Consider the following 20,758-nt stretch of genomic DNA (forward strand, 5'->3'; position numbering starts at 1 on the left):
AGAGGAGGCGATAGTGCAGTGACCAGGACACATACCCACATCCGGCTTCCCACCAGCAATTGTGTCTGTAGGGATGCTTGACCAAGCCAAAGGCAACACAGGGATTCGAACCAGGATCCCCGCGTTGGTAGGCAACGGAATAGACGGCTACACTACCCGGACGCCCCCATCTCTACAGTTCTAAATGGAGCGAGGCCTGGCACTGGAATAGGGCCTAGGTAATAACGATTCAATTGAGGCCAACCGCCCCTTTGTTTGTTAATTAATGAGGACGACACCACTCCCTAAAAATTCTTGAGACAACTGAGCAGTTATAGGAAAAAGATATAAAAATCAAAATATTAGTCAATTACGAATAAGAATAAACAAAATGTAGAACTGCTCAATCGGTGGTCTGATCACTGATTTCCGTAGTCACTGATCATCAGAGGCAGGATTTGTCAGAACACGGGTGAGGGGAAATATGCCGGGAAACTTCTTTCTTTTTTGATTGATGCAGGCAACCAATTGTATGTGATGGGCTCATATTTTCAAAGTAAATGAACTGAGTAATTCCAATAAAACTTGACAACGACTTACTCGTTAAAATTTTACAAGGTAAAGGATAATTTTACAAGGATTACAAAATGTATCAGTAATCCACATTAATACTTCCTGGAGTGGTGAATAGTCTATGAATACCTATTATCCCATAAAAATATGAAATGTAAAAAAAAAGTAAACATGTATTTTAAAAAAATTCCGTGCTTAATCATAACTGGATTGTGTCTTAATGGCTTGGGAAGAGGTAGAAGGGTTTCGTCAGAGTGCATCTATCTTTGGTTGGCATCTGTCTTCTGCAGCCAAGAGGAAGGTCTTCAAACCTGTAAAGGACCTGTGTGGCAGAAAACAGTGCATGAAAATAAGACTCAGATGAAAGTAAAAAAAAAAAATCCTCCAGTTCTGACTATTTTGTACGGTCCCACTATTTCAGCCTTTAACAACATATCTCTTCATGTTTCCTATCAGACTGCAACATGAGATGGTCAACTTTAAGTCATATGAGTTTCATCGCTATTTATATATTTCTCAGATTTGATCTATAATATTTACCATCCTGAAAAGATCTTCAATGTGATCCTCATGAGCAGAGGTTTTGAATACCTCAACAATGAACTGGATTAGAAGAGAACCCTTGTTGGGATCCCTGCACGAAACAGTATCTGCAGCATAAAACACGAGACACATCAGTACATAATGGAAAGAACATTTTAATTTTGGCTGCAATCTATCAAGTTCTATTTTGTGTTGAAAAGTTGATGGTTGGAAAGTGGGGGGGGGGGGGTTCTCACAATATGTATAATAAATTAGCTGTATCAGTATGACAGACTAACTCACCAGGAGTGCAGGATAAGAGGGTGATGAAGTCTTTTTCCTTATGTGCCAAGTGTAAAGCATCGTCCATTACGTCATCTGTAAAGCCAGGCAGTGATGCCTGGTGCTCAGTGTCACAGACCAGTGGAGGTATCCTGTCACGTGTGACACCAGGCCCATCACTGACAAGCACAGCTCCCTTCTCCCCTGGAAAATGAATGGCATGATGTGGAAGTCACTCAGTCAAAAACAACAAACCAGATTTGAAATGTTATCAAATAGAAAAGGCAGAATTGTGCATCCCAAAGATTCTGAACTGTTTAAGACAAGGTCGACCCGTCTTTACAATTATAACTGATGCGTTATTTTGAGTCATAGTTACAACTATGCAGGGTTGCTGAGACAAACATGAGGAAGATCACCTCCTCTGCAGGCTTGGATGATGATGACCTTGGGTTTGTTCAGAAGTGCTTGGCAGTTCCGTGTGTTCAAGTGTTTGTAGATATTGTCAATGGGGAACATATCCGGTTCGGCCTCCTTCCAGTGTACGCCAAGCACAGCTCCCATTATCCCATGAGACATGATTACTACAAAGACGCTGTCTGTCTGGGGGAGGTTTACATGTCGAGAGAACTCCTTTACAGCCTTGTCTATCTCCTGCGAGAGGACACCTTGTCAGTCACGCAACAATTACATTTCTTTCAATAATTTAAATGAATCCTTAAAGTAGAAACTGCTTTTTTCTTTTCCTTGTGAAAGCGAGAGTACCTGCCCACTAAGGTCCCTGTGTTTCACCACATCGTATTTCCACGATTTGAGGAGCGTCTCCATGTTTTCTTCATCTTTATCAGCCCCCGCCCTATTCAAGTCCTTATTATCAAACTTCATATTAGTGATTAGCAGGGCCATGCGACTCTTCATGCTCTGGTCGGTCACAGGGTAAATCTGAAAGGGGGAAAAAAACCCAAACATTTAAACGCTGAACTCTAGCATGATTAAAATCTGGTAACGTTTAAACACTTAAAATATCTTGAATAGAATAATGATAAAATATGTTTGGTAAACTTAGTGGAGCTGGGTTAAAATAATTGTAGGCTTCAAAATTTAAATCACCACAGCATCACTTGGACCCGCCACTTGTGAGTCCAAATCAACCTACATGCAACTATAATATTACAAAATTAAAGGCTTAAAGTTTTTGCAGATCTCGTATGAAGCCCAATTTAAAGGATAATTAAATTTTCTTACAAGCTGGGTCTCGTTTGATGAAAACTACGGTGAAATAGTGAAAACTATGAAAATTAGCCCAAGGTTTATAGAATAACTAGAAAATAGGAGACCTGAAAAAAAGACCCTGCCACCAGCTGACTTCCTTTTCCACTTTGGGTACACACAGGAGCCCTGTATTTTGACAGCGAAGAGCTCGAGATGGGGTGTACGGTTTAAGGAGATCAGACAGGTATGATGGGGCAAGCCCATTTAGGATCTTATCAAGTCAGCAGAAGCACACTGAAGTCTGATCTAACATGGATAGGGAGCCAATGAAGGGAGGCAAGAATTGGTGTCATATGGTCAGATTTCCTAGATTTAGTTAGGGTTCTAGCTGCAGCATTCGGAACCATCTGAAGACTTTTAGTACTAGCATGTGGAAGACCTGAAAACAGAACATTACAGTGATCAAGTCTGGATGAAACAAATGCATGTATTAGTCGCTGCGTCAGCCACGGACAGGAAAGACCGAATTGTATCTATGTTACGTAAGTGGGAAAAAAAGCAGTCTTGGTGATGTCTTTAGTGTACTTATCAAAGGAAAGGCTGGGACACTATAAGAGGTTTTCCTTAAGAAGTCATTCTTCTACTGCAAGGCCCAAAACTAGTCTTTGCAAATGTAAGGGTGAATTATGCGATAGTAGGGGTGAATTACGCAATAGTAGGGGTGAATTACACAATAGTAGGGGTGAATTACGCGATAGTAGGGGTGAATTATGCGATAGTAGGGGTGAATTACGCAATAGTAAGGGTGAATTACACAATAGTAGGGGTGAATTACGCGATAGTAGGGGTGAATTACGCAATAGTAGGGGTGAATTACACAATAGTAGGGGTGAATTACGCGACAGTAGGGGTGAATTATGCAATAGTAGGGGTGAATTACGCGATAGTAGGGGTGAATTATACATTTCCTGAATCCGTGGCATCCCGTTAGTATTCCACTTTCTGAATTTTACGTCTGTGATGTCACAGTGCTGAAAGACTAATTGTAAAAAGAGTGTGTAATTGACACTTTGAAGAGCTTTAATGACCTTTGTGTTTGCCCAACAGACACAACAAAGTCTGAATGGAGGCTAAGAAACTGTCCTCCCACACGACACCAAACACGTTAGTATAATGATAATTAATCTCTTGAAAAGTAGCCTGGAATAGGATATGTACCAATGCCTAAAATTCATGTTTCTATAGAGGGGGGTTAGATTAATGTGCTGAAAACTGACAAAGCTTCCACTCAGCAGTGGCTCTCATATTGAGATATCACCTACAACATTATCTAACTAGGCTTTACCACCTTGAGTGGTGCTGAAATCATGTCTGGCCCATGGATTAATACCCAGGATGGAAAAAATGTAATTATCCTTTAAGAGTAGAAAGACAAACCTGATGACGCTCTTGACTAATATTGCATTATTATTTTTTTGAGAGTAATGGTAAATACTTCTCAGTTATTATTCCAGACTTCATCAGATATTTGACATGATTTCCCCCCCATATTTTTCAAGTTAAGTCTGCTAACATTGTCCCTTATTACATTTTCTTTCTGGGACGCTTTAGTACTGGAGATGAGGTTGGAGGATCCTGGCAAGCCCTGCTCCTTCATGGACACCAATGAGACCGCTGGGAAACAGTAAAGCAGAGGGTCAATTCTTCCACAGCCCAAAGTTCAAATATTTCTTTAAAATATTTGTTCGCAGGCAATCGGGGCAGAAACCAGGTTCACTTGAAAGATGTCACCTCACCTGTCTGAGCAGGTAGCCAAGAGGACAAACCCAAATTTGTGTGAAGTGACGCGTCTCTTATCTTCAGCTGACCAATCATCACCGCACTGGCCACGTCTCCTTTTTTGATGACGAAGTCTATGAGAGAACGTGCCTTGTTTGCTCTGGAATGATTATCCTCAGTAACTGAGTCCTTCTCCTCATTATTCAAGACCTTGAGTGCCAAGAGGTCGCCCAGGAGGTCATCGATAACTGCTTGTGGCACTGTCTTTATAAAATCGACCCGGACCCTGAAAAGCTCCTTACCTACGAAGAGAGGAGCAGAAACACTGGAGTGAAATAACTCAAGGTTTAACCCATTTAAGTTGGTTCAAGAGGAGATGTTACACATAAACACAGTGGAGGAAACATTAACAACAATGACATTTTATGAGTTGCTATTATTATTATTAGTAGTAGTAATAGTAGTAGTAGAAATAGTAATAATAGTAGTAGTAATAACAATAATAATAACAGTAATATAATAATAATAGTAATAGTAATAATAATAACAACAGTAATAGTAATAACAGTAGTAATAGTAGTAGCGGTAGTAGTAGTAGCAGTAATAATAATAGCAGTGGTAGTAGTAGTAGCAGTAGTAGTAATAGTAGTAGTAGTAAAAATAGAAGCAGTGGTAGTAGTAATAGTAGTCAGGTCATTTTGCCAGGGCTTAAGCCCCGAATGTTTTGAGTGTAGCCCCAAATATAATTTTAAATTTAAGCCGATGTGAAGCCCGACAAAAAACGTAACATGTCAATGTCCGATAGTCTTCGCCTGTCAAAATAAATGCAGGTCTCTAAACTAACTCTGTGTGTGTGTGTGTGTGTGTGTGTGTGTGTGTGTGTGTGCGTGCGTGCGTGTGCGTGCGTGAGTGAGTGAGTAAGAAATTTTCATATTCCAATAAACTAATGTTAACAAATACATTTAACTTTTTTTCCCTCTCGTCTGGTACTGTAGCATGTCAATAAATGTTTAATAACAGCAGTTGTGACGTATTCTGCTTCTACTCAATACTACTACTAATTACTAACAACTACTAATACTTTTAACATCACAATTCACAATTAATCTGGAGAGTAAACGACAGTTTGTGAGGTACACGTTTCAAGTTTTCAATGGTTAAGACATGTACTTTGAATGTAAACAAGGTGCCAGAGTGCATAAAAAAAGCATCAAAATAAGAGTTTCTTTATCAAAAAAATTCTCTGGGGGAGGATCCCCCTGGACCCCCTTACAGAAGTCTGGGCTAAGGCCCAAACGTCCTCAAATCCTGGAAACACCCCTGATAGTAGTAGTAGTAGTAGCAGTATGTCTTAATGCATGCGCAATGATGGAGGTAAGAAACTCTACCAGGGTGGAATCAGTTCATCTATTGACAGATGTTTCATCAGTCATCTAAGTGACCACTTAAGTCTAAACTGACTGCAGGTATCCCCACCCTTATAAACAATACAGTAGCTAAATGACCAAAACCAACGACCAGTTGCATATACAAATATGCGTGACCATTAGCTAGAGTTACAATGGCCATGTGTACTATTCACAGAGGATTTGGGAATGGTTGCAATCAGAGCATTGTAAGATGGCGACAGATGTACTCGTCTTAGGCCCCCCAATCCTCTTGGGCCAAGAGGATGGCACAACACAGGACAGCTATTCCCCCCCCGAACAGGTGCCCCGACCGACCAGAGGCGGCGCTAGTGCAGTGACCAGGACACACACCCACATCCGGCTTCTCACCCGCAGACACCGCCGATTGTGTCTGTAGAGACACTCGACCAAGCCGGAGGTAACACGGGCATTCGATCCGACGATCCCCGTGTTGGTAGGCAACGGAATACACCGCTACACTACCCGGACGCCCGTCTTAGGGTCATGTTTGACCCGGAAGTTAAAAATCATAGTCACAGTCAGTTACAAACCACAAAGACACACACCCACACCCACACACAATGAGCAACTGAGATGATGTGTGCTACTGATCTCAGACAAAACTAATACTTTCTGTTGCAGGTGAAGCATCAAGCACAAAGGTCCCGCAGGTGACAGCACCCCAGTTTTCTCCTTGCTGAAGCCATGAGTGCACGTTTCACTGCCCAACAGGTCCTAGATGGGATTTTTTTTCCGATATCCAAGAGGAAGAAGAGAACAATGATTTAGAAGAAGACGTATCTTAAGAAGGAGATGTGGAAGAATACAACCCAGAGCATGATGCGTCATCCTCAGATGAAGAGGAAATCCCCCAAGCTGAAACAGAGAAATTGTTATCTAAGAATAGCAAAATAACAGGGTCCTATATGACAACCGGGGCAGGATGACCCCAGGGCCCACAAGCTATGCAGTTGCCCATGCCCAGGACATCGCCTCAACATTCAACATGTTCATCACACCAGCCATCGAAAACATCTTCTTGGAGATGACAAATTTGGAGGGTGTCTGTAAATATGGAGACAACTAGAAAAGCATGGATGAGATTGACCTGCGTGCCTACATAGGGCTGCTAATCTTTGCAGGTGTTTACAGGTCCCGAGGTGAGGATACATCTAGTCTCTGGGATGCAGAGAGAGGAAGGGCGATTTTCCATGCCACGATGCCACTGAAAGTCTTTCACACTTTCTCAAGAACGCTACGATTTGAGAACTGTGAGTCAAGACCTGCAAGACGTGTGAGAGACAAACTGGTGGCCATAAGAGAGGTCTGGGACTGGGAGAAGTGGGTGGGGTATCTGCCATACCTCTACAACCCTGGGCCTGAAGTAACAGTGGATGAGCAACTGGTTCCATTCAAAGGTAAACTTTTATTTTCATATGAAATGAAATGTACGTGAGTTTCACTGTTTTATTATGTATTGCTGTAATATCATTGACTAATGTGATTGTTTTCCGTGACACTGATACTAATTACTGATGGTAATCTCTTTTGTCAAACGGTCGCTGTCCTTTCCGGCAGTATATGCCCAGCAAGCCAGCAAAATATGGCATCAAGATACACTACCGTTCAAAAGTTTGGGATCACCCAAACAATTTTGTGTTTTCCATGAAAAGTCACACTTATTCACCACCATATGTTGTGAAATGAATAGAAAATAGAGTCAAGACATTGACAAGGTTAGAAATAATGATTTGTATTTGAAATAAGATTTTTTTTACATCAAACTTTGCTTTCGTCAAAGAATCCTCCATTTGCAGCAATTACAGCATTGCAGACCTTTGGCATTCTAGCTGTTAATTTGTTGAGGTAATCTGGAGAAATTGCACCCCACGCTTCCAGAAGCAGCTCCCACAAGTTGGATTGGTTGGATGGGCACTTCTTTGAGCAGATTGAGTTTCTGGAGCATCACATTTGTGGGGTCAATTAAACGCTCAAAATGGCCAGAAAAAGAGAACTTTCATCTGAAACTCGACAGTCTATTCTTGTTCTTAGAAATGAAGGCTATTCCATGCGAGAAATTGCTAAGAAATTGAAGATTTCCTACACCGGTGTGTACTACTCCCTTCAGAGGACAGCACAAACAGGCTCTAACCAGAGTAGAAAAAGAAGTGGGAGGCCGCGTTGCACAACTGAGCAAGAAGATAAGTACATTAGAGTCTCTAGTTTGAGAAACAGACGCCTCACAGGTCCCCAACTGGCATCTTCATTAAATAGTACCTGTTAGAGCCTGTTTGTGCTGTCCTCTGAAGGGAGTAGTACACACCGGTGTAGGAAATCTTCAATTTCTTAGCAATTTCTCGCATGGAATAGCCTTCATTTCTAAGAACAAGAATAGACTGTCGAGTTTCAGATGAAAGTTCTCTTTTTCTGGCCATTTTGAGCGTTTAATTGACCCCACAAATGTGATGCTCCAGAAACTCAATCTGCTCAAAGAAGTGCCCATCCAACCAATCCAACTTGTGGGAGCTGCTTCTGGAAGCGTGGGGTGCAATTTCTCCAGATTACCTCAACAAATTAACAGCTAGAATGCCAAAGGTCTGCAATGCTGTAATTGCTGCAAATGGAGGATTCTTTGACGAAAGCAAAGTTTGATGTAAAAAAAATCTTATTTCAAATACAAATCATTATTTCTAACCTTGTCAATGTCTTGACTCTATTTTCTATTCATTTCACAACATATGGTGGTGAATAAGTGTGACTTTTCATGGAAAACACAAAATTGTTTGGGTGATCCCAAACTTTTGAACGGTAGTGTATGTGTGGCCTGTGATGCACAACCCAGCTACGCTTGGAAGATGCAAGTCTACACAGGATAGCCGACCAGTGGAGGCCCGAAGAAGAACCAAGGGATGCGGGTTGTGATATGACAGCTGGACTGAGGGGGCACAATGTCACATGTGACAATTTCTTCACCTCTTACAAACTCAGCCAGCAACTCCTGAAGAGGAAGAGCACCATGGTTGGCACAGTTAGAAAGAACAAGCCTGAGCTCCCCCCTGCACTCCTTGCAACAGGGGGGAGAGAGGCCTTCTCAACAAAGTTTGCCTTCACCCCCACCACCACTCTAGTTTCTTACCTCCCAAAGAGGAACAAGAATGTGGCCCTCCTGAGCACACTGCACAAAACAGGTGACATCAGGGATCATAACAACAGGAAGCCAGCCATCATCCTGGACTACAACCACAACAAAGGAGGCATGGGCAACCTGGACAAGGTGAGTGGAACTTAACAGCTGCAGAAGGATGACTGCTCGCTGGACCCTGGTTGTCTTCCATAACATCACTGATGTGTCCTCATACAATGCCTTCGTGAAATGGAACAAGATCAACCCTACCTGGATGTCTGATAAGTGGAACAAGGGGAGGATGTTCCTGAGGCAGCTGGGAAAGGCACTTGTAAACCCATACATTGAAAGAAGGGAGCGCCTCCCCCGCACAGCAGCTTCTGCAAGCGCTTGTGAACGCTGCTCAGGGGGCTGAAGCGTGTCCTGATCCACCAGCTGCTGGCCCAACTGGGACAGATATGAGGAGGAGATGTCAATTCTGCCCCCCCCCAAAAAGGGACTGTAAAACAAATAGCTTATGCAGCAAATTTTCAAAATACATCTACGAAGTCCATAAATACACAATTGTATGCTGTCCTACATTGTGCTAATTAGAGCTGATTTATTTATATTCTTCACGTCTTTGTTTTGCATCTATTTTATTCCTATCTATTGTTGTTGATTATAAATAAACCTGTTCCCCAAAAAAGTTCCAAGATTTGTATAGTTTCCATTCAATAAAATGCATTCAAAACTATTTTCTACGCATTTCTGCTACTTTCTTAGGCTATACTCTTGCAAAAAAAACAAAACAAAAATTTTTTTTACAACTATGCATTACCTTAAGCAACAGTAATAATAACAATAATAAACTTCTACTTTAGTAAAGAAAACACTGATGACAGGTGTGTTGTAATAGAAACGAGTGGTGTCCACTGATCAAATGGGGTCCCTCTGCACCGCGAGGAGGGAAAACCCACAGCCGCCCAGTTTGTGACGAACGACAGGTTGCTGCTTCGTGCAAAATAGATTTGGGGTTTAAAATTCAATAAAGACGCTTTGATTCAAGGGTTTAATGGAAGGCAAGGGCAGTATACAGAACGTTAGGCCAACACACGGAGGCTGGGATCGGACCGTTTCCAAATTCTGACGCAGTCGCCTTTGGGCAGAGAAGTGGACGTTTTCTGCCTGTGACGTCACAGGGGCCCTTCCCGCCCGCCGCATGACGCCTGCTGGGGGAGGCTGTCCAACAGCCCCGCGACCCTAATTAGGACAGGCGGCTTGATAATGGATGAATGGGCTCCGCTTTAAACTATATATATATATATATATGTGTCAGCGGCTCAGACCAATGGGCTTAAAAGCGAAAGTAAATATTTTCGATGTTTTGCGGAGACGAGGCGACTTCGCACACAGCCCCCCCCCTCCCTCCCCCTCCCTCCCTCTGGTTCCCTCCCAGGTTCAAGTGCAGGTCGTCGCATGCTCGCTTTGACCCACAACCCGGCGACGCTGCCTCGTGGCGGCCTACGCGGTGTCAGCGACACGTGTTCGGATCACGTCGTCGAGACGTTGTTCTTACCCGCCATAGTTCACAGCCCGTTTTCGGTGGTCGACGTTGGATGTCGGTTGAATTTGAAGTTGTTGTTGGTTTTTAAAGGCAGCCGCTCGAAAGGTTTCTGAAAGCCGCTGTTGTCACAGCTGCTCTTACCCAGGAAGTAGACTTAACGGAAATCCCTCCTCTGCTTTCTCTCCTGTGTAGGCGGGTGGGGTGGGGTGGGGATGGGGGTGGACGACTGGCCCTAAGATGACTCATCTCTACTTTTGGCCCTTGTGAAGGCAGTTTGTCTGCCTTATGCTCTTCAACTTTAATGACGTCTGACTTTAGTCTGTACTGCTTAGTTAGATGGATACAGCTGATATGTAACAGAACAACGTGTTATAAAGTGTCTTCTCCTTAAGAACAATTAAAGGCCTGTCGACTGTGAGCTGATAGCCGACAAATTTATGAGAAACTCACCGAGTGCAAATTCTGTAACTGGAGAAATGGACCGGCGAATCACAAGCTGAAAGATCAGGAGAAGAAGAAGTAACTGCCCTGTGAATTCCTTGAACAATACGCTCTTGTGAGCAGAAGCTCTGTTATCTATTGGGCAGGCAGGTGCTGGGTAGCAAACCACACACGTGTTTACAATAAGCATGACTTGGGAGTTTTGCTGTGTAGCAAGTATTTGTGGCGAGCTGGCGTTGAAGGAGTCGAGAGGCCGGGATCTCTTTAATGGCAGCTCCCGTGTCCCATACACTGCACAATCCCGGGAGTGCTCTTTTATTTGCACCCAAAACGCATTTCAGCATCCTTCTCTCAACATAACCAGCATCTCTCCTCTGCACATGTCCAAACCATCTTGCCTCTCTTGCTTTGTCTCCAAACCGTCCAACCTGAGCTGTCCCTCGAATATACTCGTTCATAATCCTGTCCTTCCTCGTCGCTCCGAACGAAAATCTCAGCATCTTCAACTCTGCCACCTCCAGCTCTGCCTCCCGTCTTTGTCAGCTGGTCTTACTACCATCTTGTAAACCTTCCCTTTCACTCTTGCTGGTACCCTTCTGTTGCAAATCACTCCTGATACTCTTCTCCACCCACTCCACCCTGCCCACACTCACCACCTCTCTTCCACATTCCCCATTACTGTGAACAGTTGACCCCAAGTATTTAAACTCATCCACCTTCGTCACCTCTACTCCTTGCATCCTCACCATTCCGATGTCCTCCCTCTTGTTCACACATACTATGTATTCCGTTCCGTCTTGCTCCTATTGACTTCCATTCCTCTTCTCTCCAGTGCATACCTCCACCTCTCCAGGCTCTCCTCCCCCTGCACCCTAATCTTGCTACAGATCACAATGTCATCCGCTAACCTCATGGTCCTGCCTGATTTTGTCCGTCAACCTGTCCATCACCATTGCAAACAAGAAAGGGCTCAGAGCCGTTCCTTGATGTAATCCCACCTCCACCTTGAACCCATCTGTCATTCTTACCACACACCTCGCCATTGTCACACTGCCCTCATACATATCCTGCACCACTCCTACCTACTTCTCTGCAACTCCTTACTTCCTCATACAATACCACACCTCCTCTCTCGGCACCCTGTCATATGCTTTCTCTAAATCTACAAAGACACTATGTAACTCCTTCTGGCCTTCTCTATACTTCTCCATCAATATTCTCAAAGCAGACATCACATCTGTGGTGCTCTTTCATGGCATGAAACCATACTGCTGCTCGCTGATCATCACCTCTCCTCTTAGCCTAGCTTCTATTATGCTTTCCCATATCCTATACCATAACTTTATACCTCTGTAGTTACTACAGCTCTGCACATCACCCTTATTCATGAAAATCGGGACCAGTATGCTTCTTCTCCACTCCTCAGGCATCCTCTCACTTTCCAAGATTGTGTTAAACAATCGAGTTAAAAACTCCACTGCCATCTCTCCTAAACATCTCCATGCCTCCACAGGTATGTCATCAGGACCAACTGCCTTTCCACTCTCTTCATCCTCTTCATAGCTGCCCTCACCTGATCCTTGTTAATCCGCCACACTTCCTGATTCAGTATCCTCACATCATTCAGCCTTCCCTCTCTCTCATTTTCTTCATTCATCAGCCCTTCGAAGTACTCCTTCCACCTTCTCAACACACTCTCCTCGCTTGTCAGCACATTTCCATCTCTATCCTTCATCGCTTTAACCTGCTGCACATCCTTCCCAGCTCGGTCCCTCTGTCTAGCCAATCAGTACAAGTCCTTTTCTCCTCCCTTAGTGTCCAATCTCTCATACAACTCGCCATCTGCCTTTTTCTTTGCCTTTGCCACCTCTCTCTTTGCTTTACGCTGCATCTCTTTGTACTCCTGTCTATGGTCTTCATCTCTCTAACTAGTCCACGTCTTCTTTGCCAACTTCTTCGTCTGTGTACTTTTTAATTCTTGTGTCGTGTTTAATGTACGTTGGGTGTATGCTTCATTGATTAATTTTCTGCATTTTACTCATGCTCATGTTCTTGCATTTATATTGTTTGTGGTACCTATGTTTATGTCATGTTCATGCCTATATTTTGTATTTTGTCTTTTAATGTAAAGCATGTTGCACTTACTACTCAATGAAATGTGCTATATGAATAAAATGCCCATCGCCATTACCATTGCCATAGTATTATATGATGTAGTTTGTATGTACTAGTATTGTATGATGTAGTTTGTGTGTACCTGTATTGTATACTGTAGTTTGTATGTACTAGTATTGTATGAAGTAGTTTGTATATACTTGTATTTTATGATGTAGTTTGTATATACTTGTATTTTATGGTGTAGTTTGTATGTACCTGTATTGTATACTGTAGTTTTTATGTGCTAGTATTGTATGATGTAGTTTGTGTGTACCTGTATTGTATACTGTAGTTTGTATGTACTAGTATTGTATGATGTAGTTTGTGTGTACCTGTATTGTATACTGTAGTTTGTATGTACTAGTATTGTATGATGTAGTTTGTGTGTACCTGTATTGTATACTGTAGTTTGTATGTACTAGTATTGTATGATGTAGTTTGTGTGTACCTGTATTGTATACTGTAGTTTGTATGTACTAGTATTGTATGATGTAGTTTGTGTGTACCTGTATTGTATACTGTAGTTTGTATGTACTAGTATTGTATGATGTAGTTTGTGTGTACCTGTATTGTATACTGTAGTTTGTATGTACTAGTATTGTGTGGTGCAGTTTGTATATACTTGTATTTTATGGTGTAGTTTGTATGTACTTGTATTGTATGCTGTAGTTTTTATGTGCTAGTACTGTATGATGGGTTTATTTGCACATGATGAGAAACAGGGAACAAGCTGAAAGAAGATTGTATGACAGAGTTTGTATGTACCTGTGTTGTATACTGTAGTTTGTATGTACTTGTATTGTATGCTGTAGTTTTTATGTGCTAGTACTGTATGATGGGTTTATTTGCACATGATGAGAAACAGGGGAACAAGCTGAAAGAAGATCGTATGACGGAGTTTGTACGCGCTCGTATTGTATGACGTAACGCGCGGCCCTCTGCCGGAGACGGCGCGAATCGTCCCGCCCGGCGCGCTGGGCGTTGTCAAGGAAACGCGTCTCCAGTTGCCGTCATGGCGCCGCTGTAAACGGACTCGGGCGGAGCAGGGTGGAACATTAAAACCCAAGTTGGCTGAATTATCTCTGACTTTCTTTTTCAACGGGGGAGGAGTCGGCTATGCCGTCGAGAAAGCGTTTTGCAACGGGGAGCCGACTGTCTCCTTCGCGAGTCTATCTGCGACCCAAACATGGCTGAGTGAACACCTTAGCCGCTGAGAAGCCTGATAGCGCTGACCGCTGAACCTGCAGTCCTGCTTGTGTCGGCCAGCGTCCCCCGGAGCCTGCGATGCAAGTGCTGAAGGACGGCTTTTTCTACCACTCGTATCCTGTTTATATGAGATATGTTGTATATAATTCATATGATATCCATTTATCTGGTGGTGCAGGGTTCCCGTGATGCACGATGAACCAAATGTGCAGGCGCCTTAACTGTCAGCCAAATCCAAATCGATTTGACTGAAGCTACGAAAATGGTATACTTAACGTATATACCTTAAAGCAGTGTCTCTCAACCGGGGGTCAGCGGACCCCTAGTGGTCCGTGGTGTAATTGCAAGGGGTCCGTGAAAATGAAATATCTTTAAAAAAAAGATCCTATGACATTTATAGAAATAGGATTATTTTACTCAAATGTGACTGAGACCTTTATCTACCTAAACTATAAAGAGTAACAGGACTTTTTTCTCTAATTACATCTGTTTCACAAGTGTAATTTATTGTATTTTAATAAGAGATCTCGCTCCCGTTTGCATTGTTAAAAGTTACTGCATAAAAATTCTGTTGTTACATATATCTGAAAGTTACTGAATACATATTCTGTTTTGTTACATATATCTGAAAGTTACTGCACACGAATTCTGTTTTGTTAACTATATCTAAGTTACAACTGAAAGCTCTTATTTTTGCCCCAAAGAGTGAATAAATGCTATAATGCAATTTAAAATGCAGTTTCTACTGTTTCTATCAAATTGCAACCTCCCTCCCCCAAGATCAGGTGGAGGGGTCCTCAGGGTAGATCAAAAATACGCAGGGGGTCCAGGACCCCAAAAAGGTTGAGAACCACTGCCTTAAAGTGTACCGACTTGGGTATAAAAAGTATAGCAACTGTGGGGAGCTAAACGTGTACTCATAATTACATGAGGTGCATAAGATATTGATTAAGTCAAGGCTTCATTTAAAGTACAAGTATCAGTACAAGTACATTTCAGTGTCAGTACAGTACAAGAGTGCAGTAAAAGTACAAGTATCAGCACTACAACATGTAGTACATCAATTTATTAATGTACTACATCAAACCGTATGCAAAAGGTTACTCCCTTTTTTTTATTGAAAATATTAAGTAATAACAGCTCTTAAAAGTACAAGTAAAGTCCAAGTACACGACTCCCAAGTTTACCTTTTGTAAGTACAACAAAAGTAAAATGAAAGTACACTTGCTGAATTTTAGTTTTAAAGTGGTAGGTGCACTGAAGCAAACTCATTTCCAAGGGACGTCATCATAGTTGAATATGTTTACCTCAGGTGTCCTGACATGAAAGGTTTGTTTAATTCATGAGAAAAAACTCACATTGTTTTTTTTATTCAGCTAGTTCAAGTTTTTATTTAAATTAGCCACTCCGTACTTTAGCTCTGTTTTCCTTATCAGCTCATATTCTCAGAGATCCTGGGTTGGGAGCTGAGGGGTGCCTGGAAGTTGAGCGACAACTTCTGGTGGAGGAGCAGAAGTTATGCCGAGTTCGCACCCGCAAGTTTACGCAGGAGACCAACCTGCGCAGAAAGTGAGGTTTTACACCCCCTTCTAATCATCCTATTTCACCTTGCAGCCTTAAATAGCTCAGGCCTACCCAAAAATCAGACTTATAGACTAAGAGAACTTCCCATGGACATCACCCGTTTGCCTTTGAATGTGTTAACTTAGACTTGTGCTTACCTTGGTAACACTTTCTGAGGATTAAGGCAGTGCTGGATGACACAGCAAGTCAAGGTTGATCTTGAAAGGATTTTGTCGTCTAGATCTGGAAATAGATTTGTTGGTCCAGTGACTAGCTGCAGCACAGTATTAGGCCAAATTCCTTCTAAATCTGTGCTTAATCAGTCACTGCCGGAAGGTAAACATGAGCATTAGTGTTATTGAAGGCCTTGAAAACTTATTTCCATAATTATCTTCTTACTATAAGCTATGGGGTCCTGCATGAGCATACCTCTGACTGCAAAAGGAAGAACAATTGTGGCGTCCCAAATGACAGATTCTGTATAATATGTTTTCCCTGTTCTCTTCTCGCTGGTTTGAGTTGGGTGGAACTGTTGTGGAGGTTGCTGAAGTCGGGGTCAGGCAATTCTGTGTCATCTGTACCAGTCAAAATTAGGGAGATGCCTGTCGGCTACATCTTAACCACACTCTAGTGAAACAGTAACCAGTACTTACATCTTTGACAGGCAAAGAATGTCAATGATAAACCTGCAAACATTAAAAAAAAATCACAGGAAACATTACAAGTACTTAAGTTATTAAAAATTATAAATGGAAAAATGAAAGCCGACATGCAAGCTCAGAGTTATCATTGTGACCCAAAGTTTTGGATTACCTTAATAAAACAGAAATGGACAACAGATGTGAGGGAGAAAACCAAACATGCTTTATTCCATCACACACAACAACACAACCAACAGGGATGCACACATTCATTTTCATTCATTAATTTTTATCCCTGCACACCACTTTTGTTATCTTTTTGGGCAGTTTAAAATAAATGATCAACACCAGATTAATTTGAGGCTAGTTGATATAAATATTACCCTCTCAATTCAGTTCAATTCAATTCAATTTTATTGTCATTAAAAACAATGTGCAGGCACATGTTAAAAATGAAATGAGGGCTGTGGCTTCACCAAGCAGTGCGAGACAGACACAGACAAACACAGCAGACACAGTATAAGATATACACACATGAAGACCAAAAGCTAAAATAAGTAAAAAGAAAAAAGAAAAAAAAGAGCTGGAGTACAAAATATTTAAAAATATCTGCAGACATTCAGTGGGTAGCCAGGTTCAGGTGGGCAACAGCTTGTGGAAACAAGCTGTGGAAAGAAGCTCTCTGTAACCCTGTGGTGTCTTTAACTTAAAGACTGTGTCAAAAACACACTTTAAGCAAAATCAGCTCAGGTTTGTCTCTGAACGTATGCTCACTCTGAAACTTAACTGTTAGATTATGTCTTAATTTCACACATCCTTGCTCTTTCTGTGCCACAGGGCCATGGAGGACAGGCGAAAACAGTGGGATGTCCAGGAGCAACGACTGAGAGAGAACATTCTGCAGCAGCGCAGACTGCGGGTGCAGGATGCTACTGAGCGCTTCCAAAGAGCCCACTTACCTCCTTCTCAAAGGAGACGACAATGTATGCGTCATATATTACTTCTTCCTCTCTGATCTGTAAAATTAGACACAATGGGCTTGTCACATTAATGGTTTGTTTAATGTGGGGTATGATTTTTTTCCCCTTTTTTGTGATGTTTAAGCCCTTAGAAAGAACATCCCCAGTATTGAAGATGCACTTCATCACATTCAAGGCACCTTGAGTTCATATGAGCGGCAGTCCTCTTTCATTTCCAGCGGCTCCACCATCATAAGCAGGTAAAAAAAAAAAGAATCAGCCTCTGCATCATCTTGTTCCTATGTGTACTACATGCTCAATGTAACAGTGTATGTGTTATCATTTTAAATTTGAGTCATGTCTTTGATTCATTGGTAACCCCTTTTGTTTCCATAACAAAACAACTATCACTCAGGAACTGCACTCCTTCTCCAAAGCCTCCCACAGCATCAAAATCCTCCTACTGCAGGGCTCTCTCAGCTGTAGAGGCTTACACTAAAATGGTTCAGGAGCGTAGCATGATTAACTTGAAGAACAGCCAGCAGCTTTTTGTCACTGAGACTCAAGTGACAAAAGAGAGGGAACCCGAAACTTGCAGTCCACAGGTAGGTAACTGTAGTCAGTTATAGGTTGCCTCTATGCCCTGTGTGGTAGCAAATACTATATACTAAAGTTCATAATGACTGATTTCCCTTCCCACATGCAACTTTCAATGACATTAGGCTTTCAACATATTTAGAATATGGCACTGCTCACTAACTGCTTCTCAGCTCTAAATTGTTACATTATTTGGCCATTAGGGGGCACTATAAAAAAGGGCTCGTTTTAGGATGGATCCTCCTTTATAACATGTATTATGTTGAAAGATCGGTATGAACAACTAGGTAGGCTGCTGTAGCTGTTTTGCCTCATTGACTTGTGAAGTCTGCTATAATTGATTTCTGCCATTTTGCCATTTTATATGAACCTCATATTGTTTACATCTTCTCAACAAATACAGTATAGCTCTAAAGCGCCAGTCAGGTGTGAACTTTCCTATAGGCACCATGCCTGGATACTGGTATGCACTGACCTTTTAGCAAGAGTTGAGATATAAAAATGTATAGTTAATAAGTGAGAATATGTTGATACATGCTTAAGGAATTACCGTATCAATCAATGTTTCTGGGCCTGCCTCAGTGAGTAGTTCAGTAGGTCACTGCTGGCAACCAACAACAACAAACTAATGACATAGTACTTTATTGGCCCCAGAAAATCTAGTTAGTCTTTTTCTGCTTGCCCCCCTCATCAGCAAGGTCAGAACATGGAGTCAGCAGCACACTTGGATCTGGTAGGGATTCATTGCCTATAACACCACAAAGGCACTACGCGCTGCATGGAATACTTGTAGACATTGTTTCTTACTGGGCAGTCAACATAACACATTAACCACAGTACATGAACAAGTGATCACAATCCTGACAAAATCACTCTGGACATTTTTCAGACAGTAGAATTGATTTTTAATGTGAAAAATTAAACGATGAAAGATGAAAATGCAAAATTTTTAGAGGACCTAGCGCCATTTACAATAATTCTTTGTGGGGGAAAAAAACAGGCAAACAAAAACAAAATGCCCAAACATTTCTATGACATTCTCTATGTACTGTTAGGGAAAAGTAAAAATGGCCAGGAGGTCGAGAGTAAGCCCAGCCTTGAACTCGCCTGCCAAGATATGCTTGAGCATCACCAGAGCAAACAAGGCTCTTTTTGGAGAGCTGACTTGTCCAGCAGTGTCTCTGCTTATGTCTTCCCATAGACATAGAGCGTTACTTGCCTGGGCTGTGTCAGCTATTAGTTACACCTATGTGGGTAAATTAATTCACATTTCCACTCTTTATATTAAATTTTCTATCTTTTTTTTAATTTCAGGAGCACTGTGTGTCTCATCTTAATCAGTCTGAAAGTCTTTCAAGTCTGGACAGCTTGGAGAAGGAGAACCCTAACCACTGCATAACTAATCCAACTTGTTCTCAACAATCCTTGCTGTGCGACTCAGAGAGGTCTCTGTCAGTCCAGAGACACAAAAATGACCTGCATCCATCATCAACTCTAACTTCTCCCGTAACGAAGATTCATCTTAGAGATGACTTAGCCCAGCAGACCAATATACTTTTAGGCCCTCAGCCCAGGCAACAGGGAGAGTCAGAAAACTTAAACAAGGGGATATATAACCCTTCTCAAGTCACACAGGAGTTTACCTCTGGAAAGCAAACTTCTAACCCAGAGCCCCAGCCCCCACTAGGCTGCTGCAGCCTGTTAACTCTCTGTGAAATTATTGACACAGATGCACAGCGCTGTGAGAACATTTCTCAGGGAAATGGTCCCGATGATAAAATCACAGTGGTTACAAATAACACAGTTGCTCCAAGCAACACAGCGTGTGAATTTTCTTCTGAGTTGCATCTCGGACAGCAAAGATTCTACAACGTCCGACATGTAAAACATCCCTCAGCAACAGAAATACTTATGCCCTCTAAAAATAGCAACCATAAAGATATTTTGTTAGAGACTCCCCCAAAGCTCAATATTTCCTTAAAAGATAGCGCAACAGCCAATGCCTCACAGGGAGAACTCACTCAGGAAATAGGAAAAGAAAACAACTATCCGTCAACCAAGAACAAATCAAGTGATACCACTAACAACCTCAATAAGGTTTCGAACTCGGAGGCTAAAGCTGAGAGGTCTAAGAATACCGAATTACTGCATCAGGAATGCCTGTCAAATACAGCGTTAGAAACTCCTAAATGCCTTAAGTGTCCTGTGGAGGGAATAAAAGAGTTCACTCTCTCTGCGAGGATTTCTCACTCAGATTCCAAAATATGTGAAGTCCAGTTCATTAAAGGGATTCTTAAAAAGCAGTCCAAATACATGTCTGGACATAATATATCTTCTCATGGCTCAGGGCATTTGATTTTTGCAAAACAAGTAGCATTATCGATCAGGGATAGTCTTGAACTGACAAGGGGGAAAAGTAAGGATACAGAGGGCAACATGACTGTTAAAAAGAAATTACGTTGGTTTGATGAAGTAAATTTGCAAGCTGAAGAGAAGGAACAGAATATAAGTGGAAGGAAACAGAGTCAGGTGAAATGTAAGTCGGCCAATCAGTCTAAGTCAAAAACCAACTCAGAGGACCACCACTGTAGTCTTACTGCAGTCTCAGGGGCTTCTAGGTCTGGTCCCGCCATGACCCCTCCAGCCTCCACTGGTTATCATTTTACAAAGCAAGCTTGGGCAGATGTTGGGGTTCAAGTCGGCAAGCTCCAGGAACAAGGAGACGAGGTCAGTATGCCACAGAGCAGCACCAGGACGGGTGGCCCCAA

The 20,758-nt window shown here is 42.1% G+C and overlaps 2 protein-coding genes across 3 annotated transcripts in view; one reads left to right on the plus strand and one right to left on the minus strand.

The window, feature by feature from the left end:
• Positions 1–13: 13 nt before the first annotated feature.
• On the minus strand, positions 14–10,572 carry LOC130115508 (caspase a-like). Of its 2 annotated transcripts, XM_056283196.1 has the most exons (8): positions 10,439–10,572; positions 4,365–4,649; positions 4,157–4,242; positions 2,122–2,298; positions 1,776–2,010; positions 1,378–1,560; positions 1,093–1,202; positions 17–874 (listed from the first exon to the last, which is right to left on the minus strand). In XM_056283196.1, exons 1-8 carry the CDS (start codon positions 10,443–10,445, stop codon positions 770–772), a joined length of 1,188 nt encoding a protein of 395 aa, XP_056139171.1. In that variant the 5' UTR covers positions 10,446–10,572; the 3' UTR covers positions 17–769. The 2 variants fall into 2 exon arrangements, with proteins under 2 accessions (XP_056139173.1, XP_056139171.1); XM_056283198.1 differs by lacking the exon at positions 1,093–1,202 and having other exon boundaries at positions 14–874.
• Positions 10,573–15,552: 4,980 nt separating this feature from the next.
• Positions 15,553–20,758, plus strand: part of cep126 (centrosomal protein 126) — a 9,428-nt gene continuing 4,222 nt past the window's right edge. The window contains exons 1-6 of the mRNA XM_056283754.1: positions 15,553–15,559; positions 15,667–15,799; positions 17,272–17,417; positions 17,539–17,653; positions 17,809–17,998; positions 19,305–20,758. The exon at positions 19,305–20,758 is cut by the window's right edge and continues 554 nt beyond it. Coding sequence (XP_056139729.1) covers positions 15,553–15,559; positions 15,667–15,799; positions 17,272–17,417; positions 17,539–17,653; positions 17,809–17,998; positions 19,305–20,758 — 2,045 coding nt within the window. The remainder of the gene's footprint in view (positions 15,560–15,666; positions 15,800–17,271; positions 17,418–17,538; positions 17,654–17,808; positions 17,999–19,304) is intronic.

This window comes from Lampris incognitus, chromosome 7, assembly GCF_029633865.1.
Source record: "Lampris incognitus isolate fLamInc1 chromosome 7, fLamInc1.hap2, whole genome shotgun sequence".
In the NCBI taxonomy this organism is placed as follows: Eukaryota; Metazoa; Chordata; class Actinopteri; order Lampriformes; family Lampridae; genus Lampris; species Lampris incognitus.